Source organism: Pleurodeles waltl, chromosome 1_1 (assembly GCF_031143425.1).
Source record: "Pleurodeles waltl isolate 20211129_DDA chromosome 1_1, aPleWal1.hap1.20221129, whole genome shotgun sequence".
NCBI classification, from domain to species: Eukaryota; Metazoa; Chordata; class Amphibia; order Caudata; family Salamandridae; genus Pleurodeles; species Pleurodeles waltl.
In genome coordinates, this window is record NC_090436.1 from 25,402,994 (window position 1) to 25,427,513 (window position 24,520).

At 48.3% G+C, this 24,520-nt stretch overlaps 1 protein-coding gene across 1 annotated transcript in view; it reads right to left on the minus strand.

Moving 5' to 3' along the window:
• LOC138257869 (HEPACAM family member 2-like) overlaps window positions 1–24,520 on the minus strand; it is an 87,078-nt gene that overhangs the window by 27,867 nt on the left and 34,691 nt on the right. The window contains exon 2 of the mRNA XM_069205906.1: window positions 21,853–22,227. Within this exon, the coding sequence (XP_069062007.1) occupies window positions 21,853–22,227 (375 nt within the window). The remainder of the gene's footprint in view (window positions 1–21,852; window positions 22,228–24,520) is intronic.

Below are 24,520 nucleotides of genomic sequence, written 5' to 3' on the forward strand. Positions count from 1 at the left end.
GCGCCGGCATGGGGATTCCGACTCCCCCTCCCGCCATCCAGTTCCTGGCGGTTCTCCCGCCGGGAACCGGATGGCGGGAGGGGGAGTCGCGGGGCCCCTGGGGGCCCCTGCCGTGCCCATGCCTATGGCATGGGCACGGCAGGGGCCCCCGTAAGAGGGACCCTAAAAGTATTTCAGTGTCTGCAAAGCAGACACTGAAATACGCGACGGGTGCAACTGCACCCGTCGCACCTTCCCACTCCGCCGGCTCTATTACGAGCCGGCGTCATCGTGGGAAGGGAGTTTTCCCCTGGGCTGGCGGGCGGTCTTGTGAAGACCGCCCGCCAGCCCAGGGGAAAACTCGGAATACCCTCCGCGGTCTTACGACCGCGGAGCGGTATTTCGGAGGGGGGAAGCCTGGCGGGCGGCCTCCGCCGCCCGCCAGGCTCGGAATGAGGGCCTATGTCTATTCAGGTAAGAGTACATCAGTTGGGTTTTTGTAGCATCATTCAGGCCACGTATATCCCAGGTTAGGCATTTCAAAGTAGTTATGTCGATGTAACGTGTGCAATCTCGTCGGCTTAGGGTCTTATATGCGATTTTAGGGATATGGTGTTGAGATTTGTGTATGAAATGTGTAGCATCCCGTACCTCAGCAGTACAAATTTAAACAAACTGTTATATGTCATAACTAAACAACAAACTTCCCATCCCACCCCTACCAACCCCCAAACTTGGTTGAGGAATGATTCCCTTCTCCCTCTCCAACATATCCATCTTGGTCTAAAGAGAACAGTTATGGGAAACATCCCTTGGGGAGAAGTGGCTCTGGGCATATCCCAGCCAGTTCAGGAACCCCGCATGGCGCAGCCCGCTGGTATCATTGCCACAGTGTAAGCGGTGGGTTACAAAGTCGGGTATCTGCAAAATTGGCCTAGTCACTGTCACTTAAATCAGCATTCCCAGCAGCCCCCGTCGAAAAAACACCCATTGGACCGCGTTTCTTGGTGGCACTTTTGGCCAACTTTAGGGCTGCCCTAGCATCTGTGAAAACATGTGCTTTGCCATCAGCCATGAGTCGGAGCTTGGTGGGGTACAGTAATACATATGGTATTTCAGATTTCTGCAGGAGTTTCTTTGCTGGAAGGAATTCTCGGCTGGCGGTGTAGGAAAGTACCCTCTTTTTTGTATGTTAACCCCAATTTCTGCCTGATGTCAATGTGTTTGACTGTGTTCACTGGGAACCAGAAGCCCAGTGATTATGCTCTCTCTCTCTCCTCTAAATTTTGTCACTGCATGCTGGTAACCCAGTATTTCACCCAAAATTGGCATACTGGTGCCCCCTTATTAGTCCCTAGAATATGGTACCTAGGTACACAGGGCATTGGGGTTCCAGGGGATCCCTATGGGCTGCAGCATTTCTTTTGCCACCGATAGGGAGCCCATGCAGAGTCTTCTACAGGACTGCCATTGCAGCCTGGGTGAAAAGGTGCATGCACCCTTTCACTGCCATTTACACTGCACCAGGTCACTTATAAGTTACCCTTATTGCAGGCCCTGCAGCCCTGAAGGCTGGGTGCAGAGTACCTGTGTGTGAGGCCACCCCTGCATTAGCAGAGGTGTCCCCACGACCTCCAGGACCATTTCCCCAGACTTTGTGAGTGCGGGGACAACATTTTAGGCGTGCACTGGACATAGGTCACCACCTATGTCCAGCTTCACAATGGTAACTCTGAAATTAGCCATGTTCAGTATCAAACATGTTGGAATCATACCCCCAGGCTTTTGCAAGCATTGTTTGTATGATTCCATGCACTCTGGGGGCTCCTTAGAGGACCCCCAGTATTGCCATTACAGCCTTCTCAGGTTTTCCAGGCAGCGCCAGCTGCTGCCACCTCACAGACAGGTTTCCGCCCTCCTGTTGCTTGAGCAGTTGAAGCTCAGGAAGCAGAACAAAGGATTTCCTTTGGAAAAGGGTGTTACACCCTCTCCCTTTGGAAATAGGTGTTACAGGCTTGGGAGGGGTAGCCTTCCAGAGCCTCTGGAAATGCTCTAAAGGGCACAGATGGTGCCCTCCTTGCATAATCCAGTCTACACCGGTTCAGGGACTCCCAGTCCCTACTCTGGCACAAAACTGAACAACGGAAAGGGGAGTGACCACTCCCCTGTCCATGACCACCCCAGGGGTGCTGCTCAGAGCTCCTCCGGAGCGTCCCTGGGTTTTGCCATCTTGGATTCCAAGGTGGCGGGGAACTCTGGGAGCATCTGAGTGGCCAGTGCCAGCAGGTGACATCTGAGCCCTCCCCTGATAGGTGCTTACCTGTGTAGCTGACCAATCCCCTTTTCAGGGCTATTTAGGGTCTCTCCTGGGTGTTTCTTGAGATTCGGATTGCAAGACTCCAGCAGGAATCCTCTGCATCCTTTACCTCACCTCCTTACTGAAGAAACTGCATATGGACCCTCCAGGAACTCTACAACTGCAACAAAAAAGCAAAGAGGACTTCTGCAACATTGTATTTTCAGCTCCTGGCAGCAACTGCAACTGTTTCGTGGTTGTGCATCCTCAGAGGACAGCCTGTCTTCAGCCTGCACCAGAAAAACAAAGGAATCTCCCTTGAAGTGAAGGATTCACTTCCCTGCTTCAGCAGGCACCCCTCTGCAGCAATGACCAGTGGCTTGGGTCCCCTCTCCTTACGAAGTGCGTGGATCCAGCATCACAGGTGGTGGACTGAAGTGTTCCCGATGGTCCTGACATCCAACTTTGGTGGAGGTAAGATCTTGCCTCCCCACGCAAGACAGTACCTCCATGCACTGTGTGTTTTGCAGTTGCCAAGGCTTGTTGGCATCCTTACACGAACTTCTTTGCGCACCGTGCAGCTCCGGCTCCTAGCACTCCTTCCTGCGAGGCACAACCTCCTGCGGTTTCTCCGGCAGCATGGGATCCCTTCGTGTAGTGCTGCGTAGGCCTCTTTTTGCACCTTCTTTGTCACCGTGTTGTGGGACTCCTGTGCACGCTGCCTGGCATTCAGAGGGCTCTCTAAGTTGCCGAGAGCCCCCCCTGAGTCCCCCTCCTGGGTAGAGTCCACCAGGTCCCTCCTGGTCCCTGGCATCTCAATTTTCTGCTAACCCTGAGCTTTGCGTGTGCTAAGGCTTGTTGACGGAATCCAGTGACACAAACCAGACTGCAATCATCCAGTCGCCGTGGGACATCTTCTACACCAACTAGGAACTCACATCTGCCTTCTTATGTGCAGTACGGACTGTGAGAAAGTAGCCTATTTGTCAGTGTGTTTTGCCTGTCTCACTGGGATCCTGCTAGCCAGGATCCCAGTGCTCATAGTTTGTGGCCTAATGTGTGAGTTGTCAGTAGTGCTTAACTGTGTCACTCATGCTCTCTCTGCTTCCAAATTAGTCACTATAGTTTAGTGACTTCATAGTCCAATTCTAATTGGCACACTGGAACCCCCTTGTAAGTCCCTATTATATGGTACTTAGGTACCCAGGGCATTGGGGTTCCAGGAGATCCTTATGGGCTGCAGCATTTCTTTTGCCACCCATAAGGAGCTCAGACAAACCCTTCTTTAGGACTGCCACTGCAGCCTGCGTGAAATAGTGCTCACACTATTTCACAGCAATTTTCACTGTACTTAAGTAACTTGTAAGTCACCTATATGTCTAACCTTCATTTACTGAAGGCTAGGTGCAAAGTTACTAAGAGTGAGGGCACCCTTGCACAAGCAAAGGTGCCCCCACACTGTCCAGGGCCTATTCCCTGTGAGTGCGGGGGTACCATTACAAGCGTGCACTACATATAGGTCAATAACTATATGTAGCTTCACAATGGTAACTCCGAATATGGCCATGTAAGGTGTCTAAGATCATGGAATTGTCCCCCCATTCCAAATCTGGTATTGGGGGGCTAATCCCATGCATCCTGGGGGCTCCCCCCAGACCCCCAGTACTGCCAAACCAGCTCTCTGAGGCTTGCACTGCAGCTACAGCTACCTCTATCAACCTAAGCTGCTAGAATACTACTACATTTCACTAATAAGGGATAACTGGGCCTGGTATAAGGTGTAAGTACCTTAGGTACCCACTACAAACCAGGCCAACCTCCTACACTGACTGTTGTTCTTCACTGGTGGTTCTTCTTTTGCACCTTCATCTGGGTTAGCAGGGGCCCCTGTTCTCCCTGGACTTTTCAGAGCTTCTTGGACTTGGTCACCTTACTCCACAGGTCTTCAATTCCAGGAATCCATTGTTGGTGTTTTGCAGTCTCTTCTGTTTCTTGCAATATCTTCTTTCTCATGTTCTTGTGTGTTCTAGGAAAGTTACTGTGATTTACTCCTGCTTTCCTGGGCTCTGGGGTTGGTTCTATTACTTACCTTTGGTGTTTTCTAATACTCCCTGTGCCCCTCTACACACTATACTTGCCTACGTGGGAAACCGACTTTCACATTCCACTTTCTTAGTATATTGTTTCTAATTGTTTTGACAGTTATTTCTGCATACTAGTGTATATAATTTGTGTATTACTTGCCCCCTAAGGGAGTATAGGCTCTATGGTATTTTTGGCAATAGTGTCACCAAAAAAAGTACCTTTATTTTTGTAACACTGACTATTTTTCTTCATGTGTGGGATTACTGTGTGACTACAGTGGTAGTGCATGAGCTTTGGATGTCTCCTGGTTAGGCCTTGACTGCTCATCCACACGACCTCTAGAGAGCCTGGCTTCTAGACAGTGACTACATCTCACTAATAAGGGATAACTGGACCTGGTATAAGGTGTAAGTACCTTAGGTACCCACTACAAACCAGGCAACCTCCTACAGGCGGCCTGTACAGCGGGCGGGAAGTCAAGATAGAGAGAGATGACATTACCATGGTGCTGCAGTGGACTTCAGGGGATAGGTGCTCCCAGACCAGGCTACGCCGCAAATTCTCAACATAGTCTTCCATTTTGGATATAGCAGTAGATTCTGGTACACCTGCAATGCGGAGATTACTGCGACAGGACCTCACCTCCAAATATTTGTTTTTAGCTTTTATAATGCCCAATAGCCTGTCCATTTTTAGGAGTTGCCCTTTTGATTCAGTTTGCTGATCATCTATGTCAAGGAGTAAACTGTTTGCAGATAGTCCAGCCTGTTCTCATGCATGTCCACGTGTTGTTTGACTTTGTCAAGATGGGCAGTGAGGAGGTCCAGCTTGCCATCAATAGTTTTAAGACTAGTTTTCACATCCAGTAATATTCCTTTGAGGTCAAGCTCATCAAGATCTTCCTCAGGTGGGAGTTTGAGTTCTTTCACTCTCTCTGTGGCGTATGCGCTTTTTCCCTTCAAATGAAAGTTTCACCTGTTTGGCGTCTGTTTTGCCCATCGTCGTAGCCAGCCCAGGGTATTCGGACAGATATGGGAGGTCTCCCGAGTCCAGGATTTTACTGCAGCATGGAGAAGAGGCCACCCTCCACTGCTTTGGTTGTAGCCACCTAGAGGGCCCCGCCACTCCCCACATCTACCAAACTACGACGGGGGAACGAGCAGGCCCCAGAGGCGTTATCAGGGAGAGTTGAGTCCCGGGGGGCTCCCCACTTAGTGGGTGGTGTATCTGCAGTTGTGCTCCAGCGAGATGACGGGCCTTCACGTATGGCTGCCGAGCCGTCACCTCTACAACGGGGGTGGGGGGGCGTTAATGCAGCAATCCCTGAGCCTCTCCCTCTAGGTCCCCCCCACTTACCGGGTTCACACCCGTACCGCCGCAGGCACGCATTCGGTCTTTGGTCACGGCTCACCCCTGACACCAGGCCACTGGCTCAATCTGGACCACGCGAGCTAGCGTGGGCTCTACCATCTACCATCGGCCCAATCTTGTGCCACCAGGCCCCTCCCCCTGCTCGATCAGTCTACAATCGTGCCTCTGCCTTCCAGTCCCACGATGTTTGGTCAGTCATTTGGAACCCGGAGGGCATGTCCCAGCCCCCGCACGACAGGTGCTGGGACAGGCCTGAGCTCGCTCGGCCATGCAGTCACAGTTAAGTGGCGTCCGCCATCACAAATGTTGCTTATTGCTGCAGCATCTTGCGACATTAGCGCCGCTCAGTCGGGGGCCTCATTATATTCGGATTTTGTAGGATTTAACTCATCTGGCCGGAAGAGCCCTCCAAGGAGCGGCCATCTTGCTGCTCGGCGAGACCACGCCCTGTAGGAGGCTGGCCTGGCTTGTAGTGGGTACCAAGGGTACTTACACCTTATACCAGGTCCAGTTTTCCCTTATTAGTAGAGTGTAGTAGTGTTCTAGCAGCTTAGGCTGATAGAGGTATATAGCAGAGCAGCCAAGGATGAACTAGGAGACATGCAAAGCAAGTGCAATACCACTTATATCATATAGGTACTATATCATAAAAAAGACAATACTCATAGTTACTCAAAATAAAGGTACTTTATTTTAGTGACAATGTGCCAAAAATATCTCAGAGGATATACTCCCTTAGGAGGTAAGTAACATACAGAAAATATACACAACTAACCAAATCAGGTAAGTAAAACAGTCAGAAAGTAGTGCAAACACTAAAACACAATAGGATGCAATAGGCCTAGGGGCAACACAAACCATATATAAGTAAGTGGAATGCGAACCACAGATGCACTCCTAGGCAAGTGTAGTGTGTAGAGGGTGGCTGGGAGTGAAAGAAAATACCAAGCCAGGACCCAGGAAAGCAGGAGTAAAGTACTACTATTTCCCACAAAACACTCTAAAGTCGTGATAAAGGATTTTGCAAGGACCACACCAGACTGCAAAGTACTGAAGACGGATTCCTGGACCTGAAGACACGTAAAGGAAGGGGACCAAGTCCAAGAGCTGCTAAAGTGTCCAGAGGGGGCAGGAGCCCACTAAACCCCGGATGAAGGTGCAAAAGGGCTGCCTCTGGGTGGAAGAAGCTGAAGATTCTGCAACAATGGAAGGTGCCAGGAACTTCTCCTTTGCTCAGAAGATGTCCCACGGTGTGCTGGAGGATGCAGAGTTATTTTCACGCAGAAAGACTGCAAACAATCCTTGCTAGCTGCAAGAGTAGCGGTTGAAGGTTTTGGGTGCTGCCAAGGCCCAGGAAGGACCAGGAGGTCGCCCCTTGGAGGAGGAGACAGAGGGGGCGCTCAGCCCACGCAGAAGCCGGCAGCACCCGCAGAAGCACCTGAACAGGTGTTCAGAAGATCTGAGCACGGCGGTCATCTCAGCACAACAAAAGAGGCTCCTACGAAGTCGGAGCCCAACTCAGCGAGTTGGGCAATGCAGGACGGAGTGCTGGGGACCTGGGCTGTGCTGTGCGCAAAGGAAGTCTTGCAAACGTGCACAGAAGCCCTAGCAGCTGCAGTTCACGCAGTACACAGGATTATTGTCTGGCGTGGGGAGGCAAGGACTTACCTCCACCAAATTTGGACAGAAGGGCCACTGGACACTTGGATCCAGCTCCTGTGTTACAGGTACCACACTCGTCAAGATGAGAGGGAACACAGAGGACCAGTGATGCAGAAGTTTGGTACCTGCATTAGCAGGGGGAAGATTCCGTCGACCCACAAGAGATTTCTTCTTGGCTTCCAGTGCAGGGCGAAGGCAGACAGCCCTCAGAGCATGCACCACCAGGAAACAGTCGAGAAAGCCGGCAGGAGGAGGCGCTACAATGTTGCTGGTAGTCTTCTTGCTACTTTGTTGCAGTTTTGCAGGCGTCCTGGATCAGTCAGCGGTTGATCCTTGGCAGAAGTCGAAGAGAGAAGTGCAGAGGAACTCTGGTGAGCTCTTGCATTCGTTATCTGATGAGAAACCCACAGGAGAAACCCTAAATATCCCTCAGAGGAGGATTGGCTACAGAGAGAGGTAAGCACCTATCAGGAGGGTCTCTGAAGTCACCTGCTGGCACTGGCCCCTCTGAGGTCTCCATTGTGCCCTCACACCTCTGCATTCAAGATGGCAGAGGTCTGGGACACACTGGAGGAGCTCTGGGCACCTCCCCTGGGGAGGTGCTGGTCAGGGGAGTGGTCACTCCCCTTTCCTTTGTCCAGTTTCGCGCCAGAGCAGGGCTGGGGGGATCCCTGAACTGGTGTAGACTGGCTTATGCAAGGAGGGCACCATCTGTGCCCTTTAAAGGCATTTCCAGAGGCCAGGAGAGGCTACTCCTCTCAGGCCCTTAACACCTATTTCCAAAGGGAGAGGATGTAACACCCTCTCTCAGAGGAAATCCTTTGTTCTGCCTTCCTGGGACTGGGCTGCCCAGGCCCCAGGGTGGCAGAAACCTGTGTGAGGTTTGGCAGCAGCAGTAGCTGCATAGAAAACCCCAGAGAGTTAGTTTGGCAGTACCCGGACTCTATGCTGGGGCCCCGGGGATGCATGGAATTGTCCCCCAATACCAGACATGTTACATGGCCATGTTCGGAGTTACCATTGTGACGCTACATATAGGTATTGACCTATATGTAGTTCACACGTGTAATGGTGTCCCCGCACTCACAAAGTCCGGGGAAATTGCCCTGAACAATGTGGGGGCACCTTGGCTAGTGCCAGGGTGCCCACACACTAAGTAACTTTGCACCTAACCTTCACCAAGTGAGGGTTAGACATATAGGTGACTTATAAGTTACTTAAGTGCAGTGTAAAATGGCTGTGAAATAACGTGGACGTTATTTCACTCAGGCTGCAGTGGCAGTCTTGTGTAAGATTTGTCTGAGCTCCCTATGGGTGGCAAAAGAAATGCTGCAGCCCATAGGGATCTCCTGGAACCCCAGTACCCTTGGTATCTAGATACCATATACTAGGGAGTTATAAGGGTGTTCCAGCGTGCCAATCAGATTTGGTAAAATTAGGCACTAGACTGCAGTGACAATTGTAAAAGCAGAGAGAGCATAAACACAGGTCCTGGTTAGCAGAGCCTCAGTGATACAGTTAGGCACCACACAGGGAACACATACAGGGCACACTTTATGAGCACTGGAGTCCTAGCTAGCAGGATCCCAGTGACATAGGCAAAAACAAACATACATATAAGTAAAAAATGGGGGTAACATGCAGGCAAGATGGTACTTTCCTACAGAATCAGTCGAGAAAGCGGTCAGGATTAGGCGCTACAATGTCGCTGGTAGTGTTCTGGCTACTTTGTTGCAGTTTTGCAGGCGTCCTGGAGCAGTCAGCGGTCAATCCTTGGCAGAAGTCGAAGAGAGAAGTGCAGAGGAGTCCTGGTGGATTCTTGCAAGTCGTAATCTGATGAGAAACCCACAGGTGAGACCCTAAATAGCCCTGAGAGGAGGATTGGCTACCTACCCAGGTATGCACCTATCTGGAGGGGTCTCTGACGTCACCTGTTGGCACTGGCCACTCGGAGGCCTCCAGAGTGTCCTCACACGTCTGAAAACAAGATGGCAGAGGTCTGAGACACACTGGAGGAGCTCTGGGCACCACCCCTAGGGTGGTGATGGACAGGGGAGTGGACACTCCCCTTTCCTTTGTCTAGTTTCGTGCCAGAACAGGGACTGGGGTTCCCTAAACTTGTGTAGACTGGTTTATGCAAGGAGGGCACCATCTATTCCCTTCAAAGCATTTCCAGAGGCTGGGGGAGGCTACTCCTCCCCAGCCTTTAACACCTATTTCCAAAGGGAGAGGGTGGAACACCCTCTCTCAGAGGAAATCCTTTGTTCTGCCTTCCTGGGACTGGGCTGCCCAGACTCCAGGAGGTCAGACCCCTGTCTGTGGGGTGGCAGCAGCTGTAGCTGCAGAGAAAACACCAGAGAGCTGGTTTGGCAGTACTGGAGGTCCATATTGGAGACCTCAGGATGCATGGAATTGGCTCCCCAATACCAGATTTGGAATGGGGGGACAATTCCATGATCTTAGACATGTTACATGGCCCTATTCAGAGTTACCATTGTGAAGCTACATATAGGTATTGACCTGTATGTAGTGCACACGTGTAATGGTGTACCCGCACTCACAAAGTCCGGGGAAATGACCCTGAACTATATGGGGGCACCTTTGCTAGTGCAAGGGTGCCCTCCCACTTAGTAACTTTGCACCTAACCTTCAGCAAATGAAGGTGAGATATATAGGTGACTTATAAGTTACTTAAGTGCAGTGAAAATGGCTGTGAAATAACGTGCGTTATTTCACGCAGGCTGCAATAGCAGTTCTGTGTAAGGGTTTGTCTGAGTTCTCTATGGGTGGCAAAAGAAATGCTACAGACCATATGGATCTCCTGGAACCCCAATGCCCTGGGTACCTAGTACCATATACTAGGGACTTATAAGGGGGATCCAGTGTTCCAATTAGAATTGGTAACTGTAGTCACTAGCCTATAGTGACAAATTTAAAGGCAGAGAGAGCATGAACACTGGGGTTCTGATTAGCAGAGCCTCTGACACAGTTAGTCACTAACAGGGACACACATTTAGGCCAGAAACTATGAGCTCTGGGGTCCTGGCTAGCAGGATCCCAGTGAGACAGGCAAAAACATACTGACATACGTGTAAAATTGGGGGTAACATGCCAAGAAAGATGGTACTTTCCTACATGCCCCTCCAGGTGAGCCACGCTTGTCTGCGCTGGAGTACCACAGTACCTGTGACACCAATCTTTTTCTATTTTAGCCTTCAGGGAGTGCTCGCTGCAAGTTAAGTTTCCAGTCCGTTGGGGTTCATGTCGTTGAGTTGTTGTTATTCTTGGTGAATAGTAGGACTTTGGTTTCAATCCAATGAAAGTGATGATAAGTGCTAAAAATCCAGGTATTGGATGAGACTTTTAAGTACATTTTAGCCGTCTGCATATCAGTAATTTAGATGCTGTTGTCAATGAATAGAGCCACAAGAGACCCAAAGTAGAGGTTGAAGATAACTGGGGACAAGAAGAAACCCTGGAGGACTCCCTGGGTGATAAGTAGCTTTAGCGCCTTGAGGTGGCTTTGTGAACCAGCTGGTGTTGTTTGGATAGGAAGAAGTATTACTGAAGGCTGTCGCATTAAATCCCACGCAAGACTTGAGGATATGGATGATGTTGTAGTGTCAGACAGTGCCAAAGGCAGCTGAGAGGCTCAGTATAATCAGGAATTAGGGGTCACTTTAGCTGTAGTTTGTAGGATGTCATCTATATTTGGTCTCTGTGCTGCTGTGTGATCTGAAGCTCCTTTGGTAGTCATGCAGGAGGTGGTTGGGGGTTGATGTGATCTTAAAGTTAGTAGACTGATTTTTCAATGATATTACCCATCAAAGGTAGGTGAGATTATCCTAGTAGTTGGTAGGTGGGAGGTGGTGAGGTTGTCAGGGCCTAAGAATCTGGCCTGCCTTCAGAGACTCAAGGGAGATGCCTTGGCTGATGGAGGCATTGGCTATTAGTAGAAGAGAGGGAGCTTCTCTTTTGGAAAACTTTGATGAAGAACAAGAGTAAGACAAGATGGCGACCTCAGAAGTGGCATAGTGAGGAGCTCTCTGAACCCAAGCCCACAATTAAATATCCTGCCCTTTCACCGAAGCCCCCACTGGTAAACAAATTGTCGCATGAGCATCCGCAACCACCCCAATTGCAGTGCTGGACCGCCGCATTGAAGACCCCCTCCGGGTTGGACCCGCAGAGAACTTGTGGCTGTGCAGTGACGTTGGTGGTGGCCAGTGTGGAGGGGTGGGCTGCAGGGAATGGCTTGTCATGACTGAAGGACTGGGGGTCCCAAACCACTGCCCTTGAGCTATTACTATTGGACCTCCTTGGAGAGAGGTCGGAGGATGCAGCAAGAGGATCGATCTTGCTGACACTCACATCAGCAGACGCAACTACAATGAGGCAGAGGAGAAGACACAGTGTGGCCTATCATGGCCTTGTGGAGACCTCAAGGGGAGACAGCAGGAACCTCCAACGCTGCTATATACCAGGGTAAGGAGTGCCATAAACAACCATGCAGCGACACCCCATGGCTCCTCCCCCCTGGAGTAAATAACTAACTGTGCGGAGAGAGGCCACATACTGGCAGTAATTAAACTGAAGGGCCATTCACTGAAGGTACTACTGGATTGGGGAACGACTGGGGTGCAACTATCAATCCCCCCCAGCGGGAAGCAACTGGTGAATAACCCCTCCCCCAAATGGTTTCTCTGGGGCATAGAACGCCGCACTCGGCCCTCAGCCATTAGAAGGGCATCAACACTCGAGCCACCTGAACTTCCATCAACGTTTGTGGCTCTCTTTTCTTGGGCTCCCACAATAACATTCCTGACAGCGTGGTGCGCCAAGGAGACGGCTGCGCCTGCCACACACCTTCCACCAAAAGTTGGGACATTGAGGAACCTTCCTCATATTACTTTGAGCCATAGCGATCCAACTACTGTGCACCAAGGTACCAGGTTCACAAAAGAGTATCCCAGACACTCAATAACACCCCCTGCTAATGCACAACACTTATCGCAGTGGGACGCCAAAAATCAGGATAGATCAATGACGGGAGCAGATGGCACACAAGGAAGTGGAATCGAGAGAGAACAACCACACACCCTGGGAGAGTCCCTTAACACCATCCTGGCAGCGCACTTGGGCAGGTTTGATGGAATACTATTACTGTGCTAGATATCAAAACCACGATGGAACCCAAGGTCGATGCACTGGGGATCGATAGGGGCCTAATGAGAGAAGATCATTAGAAACTGAGAAAATAAGTCAAATCCACAGAGGAGGCATGGGCTTGGATGGAGCACAGAGACATAACTACTGCACCTTCGGAGCATCAGGAATAACCTGCGGGGTGGAGGGCACAGAGGTATTGGGGGGGTCTCACCGCAGTCGCCCACAGGTTGTTTCCATGGAAGAACAGGAGGCCAAGGAAAGGGCACTGGTGGTTGCGGAAGTGGAGCAGTGTGTGGCAATGCCCTCTCCGCCCTCCTCACATATGGGATGAATGGAGGATGACATGTCGGACCTTGCCCAGGCACTGGTATGCGCTACTGGGCAGAACCCCCGGTGGCGCCACAAACGGCTGAAGAAGTTACATAGTTGCCTGCATATTCTGGGGTGACATAATGCTGAGCAATGTTACATAACGTAATATGTATGATGGCGGGGGTGGAAGTTGTAATAGTACAGCACAGGCTGGGTTTCTTGGATCATAAGTATTTGGGTATGTGGTTGATGGTTGTGGGTGGGGGTGGGCAATGGGACAGACAGAGGTTTGTGGGATGGAGAGGACATGAAACTGTTGCTACCACCAGTCACAAGATACAAACGTACACATGACAGGAACGAGTATTGTCCTAGAATACTCGTTCCTGTCCTGGAATGTTAGGGGACTCGCAGGGTATGTCAAATGATACGGGGGTGCATCAATGCTTGGGCACGCGCAAAATACATGCAGCACTGCTCCAACAGACCCATCTCACTGCTCCAGACCTAAAAAATATGAGCAGATGCTGGTGGGGCACATTGGTGGGGACTACTTACTCCAGATACGCTGAGGGCGGGGGCTTCTTATATGGGTGGCGTCAGGAGTGCCACTAGAAGTGCTGCACTCAAGAAATCGACCCGGAAGGGAGATATGTGGTGCTGGAAGGGAACCTCGATGGCTCTCCAGTATTGATAATCTCGTCATACGTCCCTAACTCCAATCAGTCCATTTTTCTGCAATCACTTACCTCGGCACTCATACACAATATACTAGAGCCATTTTATTGGAGAGAGGATTTCAACCTTGTCCTAGATTTTAACTGGGACCGCTCACATCCACCAGTGCCAGAGGCCTCATCTACAGCCTTCTCGCAACACCTGAGGCAATGGCCATTGCACACACACATCTCAGATGCTTTGCATAGTCTATGCCCAACTGCTAGAGAATACTCATTCCATTCTGGATTACATACAGACCTTTTTTACTGGAGCCCTCAGGCACTCTCAAAGGTTAGTAGCACTGAATACCTTGGGCGCACCTTATCCGACCACTGCCTCTTGCAACTCCGGCTAATATGGGTCCATGGAGTATACCTAGGCATTTCACGATACCATGCTAGTCCATGCCAACGCATACTTTGAGATCAACTAAGGCACGGCCTCTAGCACTGGAATAGAATGGGACACATTCAAAGTAGTCCTTGGTGGACACGCAATCAAGACAGTTTATGGCACCAAACAAGTGCTGCGCTGGGAGCTACAGATGCTAGAAACTGACATACAGTATGAGCAGATTCTGCCGGAAGACCGCGCAGGGGCTGCCCCATTTGCGCAGACACAGATTGACTACAGGACAACATTAGACCGAGTAGGCAAATCAGACTATAGAGAATACCAGATGAAAAAACGTGGAGGGTGATAAGGCAGGTAAGCTCTTAGCCTGGCTCATACGTTCAGACTGCCCCCGCGACAATACAAGTCAACTACTCGACCCACATGAGTCCATTAATTCGGCCTTTCGCTCTTACTATTCCACGTTATACTTAGCACCAAAGCAGGCAGATGTGGACTGCATCAGGAGTTCTCTAACACTGCCCCCTTGCCACGCCTGCAGGCATCCATAAACGCCAATCTGGAGGCACCCCTACTAGATTCTGAAATATCAGAAGCAATTAAGCAAATGGCGTGCTGAAAAACTCCTGGGACGGACATCTGGCCGATTGAACTTTGTTCTATATTCGATCACAACTAATCCCTCAGTTGTTGAAGGTATATAATTCCACTTATTCCACAGGGATACTACCTGCCTCTATGCATGAAGCGGTATTGGTGGTTTTACCCAAACAAGACAGGGATCCCCCAATGGATCCTACCGTCTCCTGTCCCTCCTAAATGCAGACTATAAGATCCTAGGAAAGGTGCTGGCAAACCGACTGATTTCCATAGTCCAAAGTGTAATTCACCCCGACCAGAATGGGTTCATCCCTGGCAGGAACACCTTCATTAACCTAAAACGCCTTTTCAAGCCTATGGTTTGGGCAAGATCCATGGGTGCAAACCCCTGGGTGGCAGCACTAGATATTGAAAAGGCGTTCAACACCTGGGGTTGGGAATACCTGCAGGAGGCCCTCAAACAAATGCACATAGGCCCCCGATTTCTCAAATGGATTGCCCTGCTCTATAACACCCTACTAGCATGGGTGTGGCACTCGTCAGGGTTGCCCCTTGTCACCACTGATATTTGCGCTGGTGATGGAACCCCGGCCTGTGCACTATGAGCACTGGAGTGGGGTATCTGGGCTCGGGATCATTAGCATGTAATATCACTGAATGCTGATGACGCCTTCATATACCTCCGCAATGATGCGATGGAACTGAGCCATTTGATGGAGCTTCTGCAACAGTTTAGTGGTGCGTCGGGACTAAAGGTGAACTGGGAGAAATTCTGCCTATTCCCCCTCACGGCCTTGTCAGAGGAGCAGCGAAGTAGACTCTTGCTTACCCCACTCTCATGGGATTATGACTCCATTAAATATTTAGGGATCAGAATCTATCACTCTGAGAAGGACCTTTGCTGGGGTGTGGTTGTCCCTTCAGTTTAAGACTTCCCTCCCACTCTCCTTGGCGGGTAGGATCACCATCTCCACGATCGAACTGGGTAGTTGGCCGGTTGGGGGCCACAGTTGCACAGGTATTGCGATGGCTCTTAAGTACTAGTGTAGAGTTGCCTACCAAGAAGTGCTGGTCTACATACACACTCACAAAATACTCCTGCCCCCCATATGCTCTGGGACTATCCCTCTGGTCAATGCAAGGTTGCTCGGAGCTACACTTGCTCCCAGACTCAGCCTCTTGGACAGAGGTGGGCCGAAAAGGGTTCCGGAATGTAAAGGATGAACTTCCTGAGAAGGATAGTGTATGGATGAGAAGTAAATGCCTGATTGCTCCTGTGACTTTGAGAGACTATATAATTTTGATGGCTCACGAAAGTCACATGTGAATTCCAAAGACCAGGGAACGTGTTTGCACGTATTACTGGTGCCCAGGGATGGGCTTCATGGCAGAAAGAATGGTGAGATATTGTAAGAAATGCCTGTGTAGTGATAAGACCTTAAAAATGTAGAACACAACCAATGGGATTGTACAGATTGCCATCTGAACCCTAGGAAAGGTTTGCTCTGGACATTATTAGTCCTATTCGTAGAGATAATGCGGATCAGTACATCTTGAGTTGTACAGTTATTGTAAGTTCTATTGAGACGTGTATTATGATTGCTTTCCTGGAGGAAGTTTTTGATAGAGAAGGGTATCTTTCAGTTTTGTTGACAAATGGTGTGCAGTTTACCTCTAAGGAGATGGAACAGTTCCTGAAGAGTAAAAGGGATTCTACATAAGTGTGATATTTGATCCCAAATCTTACAGAATTGTAAATCACAGTTTTCAGAGGTGCTACTAGCCGGTCACGACCTTTGGATAACAGTTACATGAATAGAGTGAGCAATCCCACCAACCCCCCTAATGAGTTATCTCATGGTCTGTATCTAAACCCCAGAATCTTGAAGGAAGCCCAGGCATGGAGTCTATAGGTTGGCCCAAAGAGTTGTCTCACCAGGGCCAGCACGGGCCCCACCAGACATTTGAAACATCCCAGACACAGTTCCATGGTTGCAGACACAGTACAGTTTAGCTTGTCACTGTTTGTAATGTGCGCCACTGATCGTCAAAAAAGGATCAATGGATAGAAATCCCAGTGGCCAGTAAACACTGCACCACTAGTATAAATGAAAAATGCTTGAATTTTTTACAATAAGAGAAATTTAAAGTGCAGTAAAATGTTCCTTATTATGAACAGTTTTTCAGGACATTTTTCTGCTCTTTAAATTTCTCCCATTTAAAAAAAAATGATTGTATGTTTGTGTCATACATGTAACTGTGCCGCATATGGTAAAAGGGATGTCCTGTGCTGCAAGTGCATACGACACAGGCTCTCATTTACCCATACAAATATATCCCATTGACACACACACACATGTTCATACATCTGCCAAACACCGTGGTCTCACTGACACACACAGCAGCCCTGTCATAGTGCCCTTAGTCAAAGTATTTTGTTTAAAGCTTCGTATCTGGCTCTATGGACATTGGGCTTAAAGTCAATGAAGCTGGGCGTGGGGGTGATTGGTAACAAGGCACATGTTGTTTGGCCTTCAGTGGCTCAGGATGATATTCACTGATATAAAGTAACTCTCACTACAGAAAAGGTTGGAGACCCCTGCTTTAGAGAGTGCGGGGTTTTAAGTGCAGAGTTCGATATAATCTCTCGGTTACTTCATAGTTTTATATTTCATTGACATGTCTTCCAAAGGGCTGGTTTCGCACCATCACTTTTTCTTTAATCTGATATTATGTGCAATGTATTTCCAAGTGCACAGGTACAGTGGTAATCACCATGTGCGCTTTTTAAGTAATATTATTTTTATCCTTCGTAGAGTGGTAACGCGAACACTTCTGACATCTCCTGTGCACTATATGTGGCCTTTGAAATTCAGGGATGGAAACTAGAATAATAAAAAATGTGTGCAAAGTCCAAAAAGGAGACCCATATCAGGCAGTCACATTGTCGGACGCTGTTCAAGGGAGTAGCCAGAAAGTTAAAATAGCCCCAACTTTTGAGAAAATGCACTGATGTCATCAAGCAAACGAAACAAGTGAGACAAATCCACACTAGAAAAGCTTCCTTGTCTTTTCCATCCATGCATCTATCTATTTATTCTCTCACCCTTCCATCCACCTGCTTCACTTTTACATCCTGTCATCCATTCATTCTTCCATCATTCAGACTCTTCTCATTTCATCCATCATCTGCCCATCCATCCAGCCTGCCATCCATCCATCAAGTGTCCATCCATCCACTCATCCATCCATTCACTCTGCCATCCATTCACTCTGCCATTCATCCACTCTGCCCTCCATCCATCCACTCTGTGATCCACCCGTCTAGACACTCTGAAATCCATCCATTTATCTATTCATGCACTCTGCCATCCATCCACCCATCCACTCTACCATCCCTGCACTCTGCAATTCATCCATCAATGCATCCATTCTGCCATCCATCCATACATCGACTCTTTCATCCTTTCACCTGTCCTCCACTATCCATCCATTAATTTACCCCTCCATCCTTTCACCTGTCCACCACTATCCATCCACCACTTTCCTCTGCCGTCCTTTCACCTGTCCTCCACTATCCATCCATCACTTTACCCTGCCGTCCTTTCACCGGGCCACCACTATCCATCCATCACTTTACCCTGCCGTCCTTTCACCGGTCCACCACTATCCATCCATCACTTTACTCTGCCATCCTTTCACGTGTCCACTACTATCCATCCATCACTTTACTCCGCCATCCTTTCACCTCTCCTCCACTATCCATCCTTGACTTTACTCTGCCATCCTTTCACCTCTCACCACTATCCATCCATCACTTTACTCCTCCATCCTTTCACCTGTCTTCCACTATCCATCCATCACTTTACTCTTCCATCCTTTCACCAGTCCACCACTATATACCCATCACTTTACTCTGACATCCATTCACCTGTCCTCCACTATCCATCCATCACTTTACTCTGCCACCCTATCACCAGTCCACCACTATCCATCCATCACTGTACTCCTACATCCTTTCACCTGTCTACCACTATCCATCCATCACTTTACCCTTCCACCCTTTCACCTGTCCTCCACTATCCATCCATCACTTTACTCTGCCGTCCATTCACCAGTCCACCACTATCCATCCATCACTTTACTCCTCCATCCATTCACCTGTCCTCCACTAGCCATCCATCACTATACTCCGCCATCCTTTCACCTGTCCACCACCATCCATCCATCACTTTACGCTGCCTTCCTTTCACCTGTCCTCCAATATCCATCCATCACTTTACTCTGCCATCCTTTCACCAGTCCACCACTATCCACTCATCACTTTACTCTGCCATCTGTTCACCTGTCCACCATTATCCATCCATCACTTTAGTCTGCCATCCTTTCACCTGTCCTCCACTATCCATCCATCACTTTACCCCGCCATCATTTCACCAGTCCACCACTATCCATCCATCACTTTACTCTGCCATCCTTTCACCTGTCACCACTATCCCTCCATCACTTTACTCTGCCATCCTTTCACCTGTCACCACTATCCATCCCTCACTTTACTCTGCCATCCTTTCACCTGTCCACCACTATCCATCCATCACATTACTCCGCCATCCTTTCACCTGTCCACCACTATCCATCCATCACTTTACTGCGCCATCCTTTCACCTGTCCTCCACTATCCATCCATCACTTTACTCTGCCATCCTTTCACCTTCTCCACCACTATCCATCCATCACTTTACTCTGCCATCCTTTCACCTGTCCACCACTATCCATCCATCACTTTACTGCGCCATCCCTTCACCTGTCCTCCACTATCCATCCATCACTTTACCCCTCCATCCTTTCACCTGTCCACCATTCTCCATCCATCACTTTACTCTGCCGTCCTTTCACCTGTCCACCACTATCCATCCATCACTTTACTCTGCCATCCTTTCACCTGTCCACCACTATCGATCCATCACTTTACTCTGCCGTCCTTTCACCTGTCCACCACCATCCATCCATCACTTTACTCTGCCATCATTTCACCTGTCCTCCACTATCCACCCATCACTTTACCCTTCCATCCTTTCACTTGTCCTCCACTATCCATCCATCACTTTACTCTGCCATCCTTTCACCTATCCTCCACTATCCATCCGTCACTTTACCGTGACGTCCTTTTACCTGTCCACCACTATCCATCCATCACTTTACTCTGCTGTACTTTCACCTGTCCACCACTATCCATCCATCACTTTACTGTGCCATCCTGTCACCTGTCCACCACTATCTATCCATCACTTTACTCTGCCGTCCTTTCACCTGTCCTCCACTATCCATCCATCACTTTACTCTTTCATCCTTTCACCTGTGCACCACTATCCATCCATCACATTACTCTGCATCCTTTCACCTGTCCTCCACTATCCATCCATCACTTTACCCTGCCGTCCTTTCACCTGTCCACCACTATCCATCCATCACTTTACTCTGCTATTCTTTCACCTGTCCACCACTATCCATCCATCAATTTACTCTGCCATCCTTTCACCTGTCCACCACTATCCATCCATCACTTTACTCTGCCGTCCTTTCACCTGTCCTCCACTATCCATCCATCACTTTACTCTGCCATCCCTTCACCCGTCCACCACTATCCATCCATCACTTTACTCTACCCTCCTTTCACCCGTCCACCTCTATCTATCCATCGCATTACTCTGCCGTCCTTTCACCCGTCCTCCACTATCCATCCATCACTTTACTCTGCCACCCTTTCAGCTGTCCTCCACTATCCATCCATCACTTTTAAATTTAATGGAATCATTTTGCATGCAAAGTTACAATATAAACGTGTAACTGTGACGCACAAACCCCAAATTGCCCACAGCAACTAGATGTCTCTTTATAATTAAACAGTTATATCATAGACTCGACTCATGAGAAGCACCTCCCACGGTGGCCTTTGAGGCTTCCCAGCCGAACATGGGGCCAGATGTAGCAATTTCCGCATTTGCGATTCGGAAATTGTGAGTCGGTGCGACTCGCAATTTCTGAATCGCAAATGCGGATTCAGAACGGTGTCTCAGACACCGTGTGCGATTCGCTATGGGGTCGCAAAGACCCACCTCATTAATATTAATGAGGTGGGTCGCATTTTGCGACCCCATAGCGAGTCCCTGCACTCACAGGGATGGTGGCCTGCTGAAGACAGCAGACCTCCATGTCTGTGACTGCTTTTTAAATAAAGCCGTTTTTTTTATTTATTTTGCAGCCCGTTTTCCTTAAAGGAAAACGAGTTGCAAAATAAACAAAATAACGAAACCATTTGGTTTCGGTTTTCCAGAGTAGGCAGTGGTCCATTGGACCACTGCCTGCTCTGAAAAAACATTTTGGGCAACATTCACAAAGGGGAAGGGGTCCCTGGGGACCCCTTCCCTTTTGCGAATGGGTTACCACCAGTGTGACACTGGTGGTAACTGCGAATTGCTTTACGACCGCATTCGCGGTCACAAAGCAATTTAGCATTGCAATGCGAGTCGCAAATAGGAAGGGGACATCCCTTCCTATTTGCGAGTCGCATTCACAATTTGCGAGTCGGCACCGACTCGCAAATTGTGAATGTGCATCGCAAAAGGCTTTTTGCATGGTGCAAACTGCGAAAAGCTTTCTACATCTGGCCCATGGTCCCCTAACATTTTCCTCAGTTTTCTTTTTAGAAGTTGGTTAAGTAAAGAGGGGTGTTTTTTAAAACTTACTGATGAAACATTACTCTTTCCAGCCTACAAAAAGGATTGTACTACTGAATATCGACATGAAGAATATCAGCATGCAAGAATGTCGCGGACAGAATACCGAGTGACAAAATATCGAAAGGAAAGTGCATATATGGAGGTATAGATTTAATATTCCTAACTCCACATCTAGGTATCTTGGAAATATATGTACCATGTAGGTACATACATATGTAGTTCGGTACAGAAAATCTAGATGAACTCACCCGTCAATGTTTTTTTATATGTTGTCCTTGATATTTTGATTTTCTTGCTTCAATATTTAGTGCGCACATCTGCGAAAAGGACCCTAGGGAGGGGTGGATTTCTTTAAAGATGAGGAGGAACTTCTACATTGCCATACTTGTCTCAGTGAATCTGTGACTGAGCTTTTATATTATTTGAAAATGGAATGTTAAACTGACTGGTGTTTCATCTTTTATTGGGGATATCTTTTTTAAAGCATAGACATAGAAAACATAAAATCTAACAATGTACCATCACATCACATTCATGGTCCAAGAGCAGATACCTAGTACTCACTGAGGACGGTGACATAAACAGTGGCTGATGCGGAGTTATGGGAATCCTTCACGGTGACCTGGTACAGCCCTTGGTCCATTGGTTGTAGCTTCTCGATGAGCAATGATGCATTATCCGGAAACACCGTCACTCTATGGTGGTACTGGTTGGAAGCGACAAAACTTTTGTTGGCCGGCTCCTGGTGGCTATTGGATGACTTGTTGTTCCGAATGGTCTGCATGATGAAGGCTGTTGAGTTGTTGACAATATTCCATTTAATCTGAAGGAAGCCAACTGGGTCGCAAAGAAGATAAGACGTCTGCAGAAGGACAGATGAGCCTTCGTACCCTGATACCGCGGTCTGGTGCACCACGAGGCGAAGCCCACTCACTGCACCTGGAAGAGAGGACATCATAGACTGAGTTCTATGGCGGGACAGCACAGTGAAAGCACATCACCAGTAAGCTAGAAATCATGGGCCATTCTTGATGGTATGGTGTCATGGTCTTGAGACACAACACCATAAGCAGCTCAAACCTCATAAGACCAAACTCCTCTTTCTGTTCTCCTACTCCCACCATATCTAGAGATGGTTGCCAACTCTCTCTTCCTTAGGAACCTTCTGCACCATCGTCAAGAGTAAGAATTACTTCTAGATAACAAGTTCCACCTTGTTCACCATTTTAAAGACATAGCCAAAAGAGAACAATTGCATCAGTCCAATCAAAAAACGAATAAATATGTCATCTGTGAATAGCATTTTAAATCAGAGGCACAAACCCTGCTACTGACTAGATTGGTCTATGGGTGCTTATTTATTCCAAGTCTTCGTTTTGGTTCTTGATATAGCGCCATTGTGGCCCCGGCAGTAGGCGACAGAGCGCTTCAAAATATAAAAGAGTGCAGTAGAGTGAAGCAATTTATGTAGTTAGCAGGACTGCCTGTTTGTTTTATTGGTGATATAAAATATTAAGCTTTAGTAGAAACATCTAATATTGTTATAATGATCTCTGCCAAACCAGACTCGCGCCCCTAAAAAACGTTCTACATACATGCGCTGACCTCAAGCACATGCCAACATATAGCGGCAGTCATGGGATCACTTAGCAGTCAGAGTGTGTAGATACACGTTCAAGACTGGCTTATCCGTCCGCACAGGACCTTTGAATAGGAAATGAGTGGTAGGGTGCAGTTAGGGACAGTTTTCCAACATGGGGGACTTGATTTAAATGTAGAATATTTCTTGTGCGCTATTACTCAAGCCTGACTTTGGGGGTAAACTAACTGCAGCTGAACAGCACCTTCAGTTTGTCTTTTTGAGTCTGGCCGAAGGACAGATTAAGCCGTCTCATGTAATTAAAAAACATCAATAAATAATGCATATATCCACACACATAGACGGTCTTCCGGTCTGCCCTTTTCACTCATTGGTCTGTTTAATTGTCATTCAGGTTTTCCAGGTTCCCGCCACAGCATGCAGAACCGGGCAATGGTTGAGCCTATTTCAGCCATTGGCTGCCTTCACTCTGAGTGAGGTCCGTAGCCTGATCACATGTGTTCATCCATCTAAAAAGAAGTTCACGTCAGTGCCAGGGCTGGTGGGCCAATACCTTACTTTGCCAATGCTTACTTCTTCATATTCCTAATCCTATTTTATTTTCTAGCCATGCTTTTCTTTGCACTAATAAGAATCATATTTCCTGTGATATGTGTTAAAAGTAAATAGTATCTACACCACATCTTTCTATCAGTTAAAGAAGTCATCTGGTTAATGATGTCACAATACATCTAAAAACCCAAACTGACATCATGGACCAAAGCAACATTCTAGAACTCCTGTTGTTGCTGATAGTTCGCCATGATGGACTGGGAAGAGAAAACCTTTTTCCCTCTACACTGGATGTAGGAAACATAGGGGCATATTTACAAAATAATGATGCAGCCCAGCGCCGCAAGCCATCTTGCAGTGCCGGCCTGCGCATTAGGAAAGCGCAGGGATGCATCGTATTTACTGCAATACGACGCATTCCTCTACTTTCCTCAGCGCTGGTGCACAATTGGCAAACTAGCGCCAATGCAGGCACCCTTCCAACATGGTGCAAGGGGACCTGCGTTGCCGGACGTCATGCACATAAACAATCATTAATGGTGTTTCCTTTCTACTATGTGTGCTGCAGAATGCAACATAAAAGGAGGAAACACGAGAAGAAATAAAAGTATTTCTCCTCTTTGTGTCACTTTTACGCAACCCCTGGGGTGGCGCAGGAAACAGACACAGTCCCAGGTTCACAAAACCTTGTAAATCTGGAAACACATCAGATTCCATGGGTTTTGTGTGGGAGCACCCCCAGCAACACCCATAGAACACCCCTTTCACGCAGAGTAATGCGTGAAAGGGGGTCTTATATAAAAGGCCACGAAAAGCGACGCAAGGTGAATTTGCATGGCCTTGTAAATATGGGCCCGGCACACTGCGCCACCGGAGCGTAAACAAAAGAGACGCTTCAGTGGTGCTAGGGGCCTGTAAATATGGCCCTAGGTATTCCCTTTAGAGGCAGTATCCGAATATTAAATTCAGTGAGTTTTTTGTGTAAGAATTTACAATAATCGCTGTAGCACTCGGGGCATTCCCCCTATACTACACTCTACTGCCTTTGAAATAATCCTCTATAAATGTAATGTAATTTCA